This window comes from Morus notabilis, unplaced genomic scaffold, assembly GCF_000414095.1.
Source record: "Morus notabilis unplaced genomic scaffold, ASM41409v2 Scaffold436, whole genome shotgun sequence".
In the NCBI taxonomy this organism is placed as follows: domain Eukaryota; kingdom Viridiplantae; phylum Streptophyta; class Magnoliopsida; order Rosales; family Moraceae; genus Morus; species Morus notabilis.
Window position 1 is genome coordinate 21,643 of NW_010362623.1, and position 3,550 is coordinate 25,192.

The 3,550-nt window shown below is 34.0% G+C and overlaps 1 protein-coding gene across 1 annotated transcript; it reads left to right on the forward strand.

Moving 5' to 3' along the window:
- The first annotated feature begins 958 nt into the window (after positions 1-958).
- LOC112092404 (pentatricopeptide repeat-containing protein At1g63080, mitochondrial-like) lies at positions 959-2,866 on the forward strand. Its single transcript, XM_024168507.1, has one exon. It carries the CDS (start codon positions 1,130-1,132, stop codon positions 2,795-2,797), a length of 1,668 nt encoding a protein of 555 aa, XP_024024275.1. The 5' UTR covers positions 959-1,129; the 3' UTR covers positions 2,798-2,866.
- Positions 2,867-3,550: the final 684 nt, after the last annotated feature.

Consider the following 3,550-nt stretch of genomic DNA (forward strand, 5'->3'; position numbering starts at 1 on the left):
CCAAATCTATACTTGTCGATACACACTTTATCCTAAGCATATCCCCTAATTTTAACTTATATTATAATCAATAAAATGATTATTAAAGCGTCTATTAATTATTTCTTGTCACGTCCTTATTAAAATAATGCATAGCGATCCCTTTTCCCTTTCGTGTACCCATTAGCGTTTACTCAGGCTTGTGTTCTTCATTTCTTTTTTAATCAGTAAGGAGCTAGATCCCTGCCACGGCGCAAAGTCAGCGATGAAAATCATATTTAATATTTTGTACATATATTATTTATGTTAATTTATTTTCTCTAAATAAATTATTTATCTCACTATCAAATATTTAACTAATAATTCATTATCTACTATACATTCAGGGAAAAAAACAAGAAAAGAAATATTCTCAGACATGGGACATAATGACCCGAGTGGAACAATTGATCTATCTAAATATACGTCTATAATTGTCACACGTACATTTCAGTTCTAATCGTGTCGTAATTAGTCACTCTCGGGGAAAAGAACGATAATTGTGGCTTATGGGGTTGAAAAATTGCAAAGCTAAATGCATGTTTCAGGAAGTATTACTTTCTCATTTAGAAATTATGGGCGCGTTTAGAACTCATTTTAAAATAATTTTATTTTTTGTATAAAAATGAAAATGAAAACGTTTTCAATCTCAGACAAAAATCATTTTTAAAAATGCGTTTAGTTGTTTTATCAAGAGATTGTTTTCAGTATAAAACATCAAAAAAAAAAAAAAAACTCATTAATGTCTCTCTTTACTCCAGAAAAGAGAACATAAAAATAAAAAATAAAAAATAAAAATCATTTTTTATTTTTCTTCTATTTTACAATAAATTAAAAATTTTTTTTAATTTTTTTGTCTTTAATTATTCTAAAATTTTAACATCGTTTTTATTTATAAGAACAATTCCGAAGACAGAAAAACGATTTTGAAAACAACTAAAACACAATTCTGAATGCGGCCATCAATTCCATTCCATTCCATGTCGCCTCTGACTCCGCTTCTCCAATTCGTGCCGACAATTTTACCAATCTTCCAACTTCCCCAATCTCAAAACATCAGCAGAAACTTTCATCATAACTCGGGCTTCTGAAATCCCAGAAGAAATCGACGATGAGAATCCGATTGCTGACCACAACACCTCCTGGTAATCCTTCTTTCCTTTCTCTCCTCAGAATTTTCACAACCCAATTCTGTTCTTGCGCTTCTATGAATATTATCGGTGAAAATTCTGTTGCCCATTTGGAGAAATTGATCCAAACAAAATGTAAATCCAGAAACCTAACAATAGAAGAAGCTTTGGGTTACTTCGATTCCATGGTTCAAATGCGACCCATGCCCTCTATTTGGACTTTCAATCAATTGCTTGGCTCACTCTCCAACATGAAACATTATTCCATTGTTGTCTCTATGTATAGAGAGATAATGGGTTGTGATTATTTTAGTCTTGAAGTCGGCACGTTGAATATTGTCATCAAATGTCTGTGTCGTATGAAGAAGGTTAAACTTGGTTTCTCTGTTTTAGCAACTATGCTTAAAAGTGGTCTTCAGTACAATGCTCATACAATGAATACTCTGCTCCACGGGCTTTGCCACGAAGGCTCAATGGTCGCAGCGATGTTGTTTTTTGGCGAAATAGTTGAGGAGGAAAACTTGTGTAATGAATTTACTTACACGACCGTCATTAATGGGTTTTGTAAGGCTGGAGAAACTTCGAAGGCGCTTGAGCTACTTAAGCAAATGCAAGAAGATCGGAGGATTAGACCCGTCGTAGACTGTTTCATACCAATCATTGACAGCCTTTGTAAAGAAAGGCGAGTGGACGAGGCCCTCGGCATGTTTGAAGATATGATCAACTATGGTGTTAGGCCAAATGTTGTTTGTTATACTTGTTTAATTCACGGATTAAGCAAATCGGGTCGTTGGAAAGAAGTCGAGAGATTTTTAATCAAGATGATTGATTGCCGAATCTTACCTGATGCATTTATGTATACCTTATTAATTGACTCTCTTTTCAAGGAAGAAAAAGCTCAAGAAGCAGTTAGATTGTTCGAGTTGATGACTAGTAAAGGTGTAGAGCCTAATGTTGTGACATTCACTTCTTTGATTTCTAATTTGTGCAAGTGTGGTCAATGGAAAGAAGTGACACGATTCTTAGAAAGCATGGCGGGTTACGGAATCTCTCCCGATATTGTCACATTGAACGCTCTGTTGGATGCTCGCTGCAAGGAAGGAAGCATTGCAGAGGTGCTTCATCTTGTAGAAGAAATAACTGATAAAGGTGTATTGCCTGATGTGATTACCTGCAACTCTTTACTTATTGGATTGTGCCGTTTTGATAAATTGGAAGAAGCTAAGAAATTGTTTGATGGAATTCCAAGTCGGAAAACTTTTCCTAATATTAGAACTCTGAATATAATTTTGAATGCTCTGATTAATGAAGGTATGATGGAGAAAGCTGAAAAATTATTTGAGGTAACGATTGAACATGGCAAAGAGCTTAATACAATCACTTACAACACATTGATTAAGGGCTACTGTTTGCAAGGTGAAATGGACAAAGCCAAAGACGTGTTCGATCATATGGCAGTAAAGGGTGCTCTTCCTAACACCATATCCTATAACACCTTGGTTCACGGTTACTTAAAGGTCAAAAGAGTTTATGTCGCTCTCAAGCTTCTCAAGGACATGATCCAGAAAGGACTAGTGCCTGATCATGTGACACGGAAGATTTTGAAAAGCATTCATGCTCTTAAGCTTGAAGCATCTGTACAGTGGTGAGGTTAAGATTTGATCATTTACATTTTTATATACTACTTAGGACATGTTAGATCAAGTTCGTTTTTGTAACACGCAATTAAATTAATTGAGATTAATTAGTTTAATTCAGTTGTTAGTATTAATTAATTTAAAAATTTGCGTTTTAATTTCAGTTATAATTATTTCATTATAAATTTTTCGCAATTTGGAATTTATTTTCAGAAATAGTAGTTTGATCACTCAACCTTTGAATTATTATGCTCTGCTCCCAACTACTAGATAGTGTTGCAAATAAGCCCCTCGTGGATTTTAGTGAATATTATTTCGTTTGATTAATATTAGAAATACTAAGAGATAATTTATTTTCTTTAATCTTTAAATAATAAAATTATTTTGAAGTTGATTTCTAGAAAAGGGATTTTTATTACTTTTATTTTTACCAAGTACATTACTTGATGGAGTTAACAAGTCAATTATTTGGTAACTTTGGTGGAGGAAAAAAAAAAAAAAAAAAAAGAAAAGGCCGAAGCTTATTATCTTTCCTTTCCTTTTCTTTCTTTGCCTTTCTTATTCTTCCCCACTCTCTTTCAGCTCTCTCTCTATCTCTCTCCCTCACTCTCTCACGTTCTCCTCCTCTCTCTCTCTAACTCCCACGGTTTCTCTCTCCCTTCTCCATGAGTGACTCAAATCAAAGCTCAACTAGAGGGTTTCCACTCCATTTGTCATTAGTATTCCTAATTTTAGAAGGATTCAAGAAAATTTGAAGGTCTTTCT

Bases quoted from the DNA above. Each gene is read 5' to 3' on its own strand.
- LOC112092404 (XM_024168507.1), top strand. From the start codon at position 1,130: ATGAGAATCCGATTGCTGACCACAACACCTCCTGGTAATCCTTCTTTC.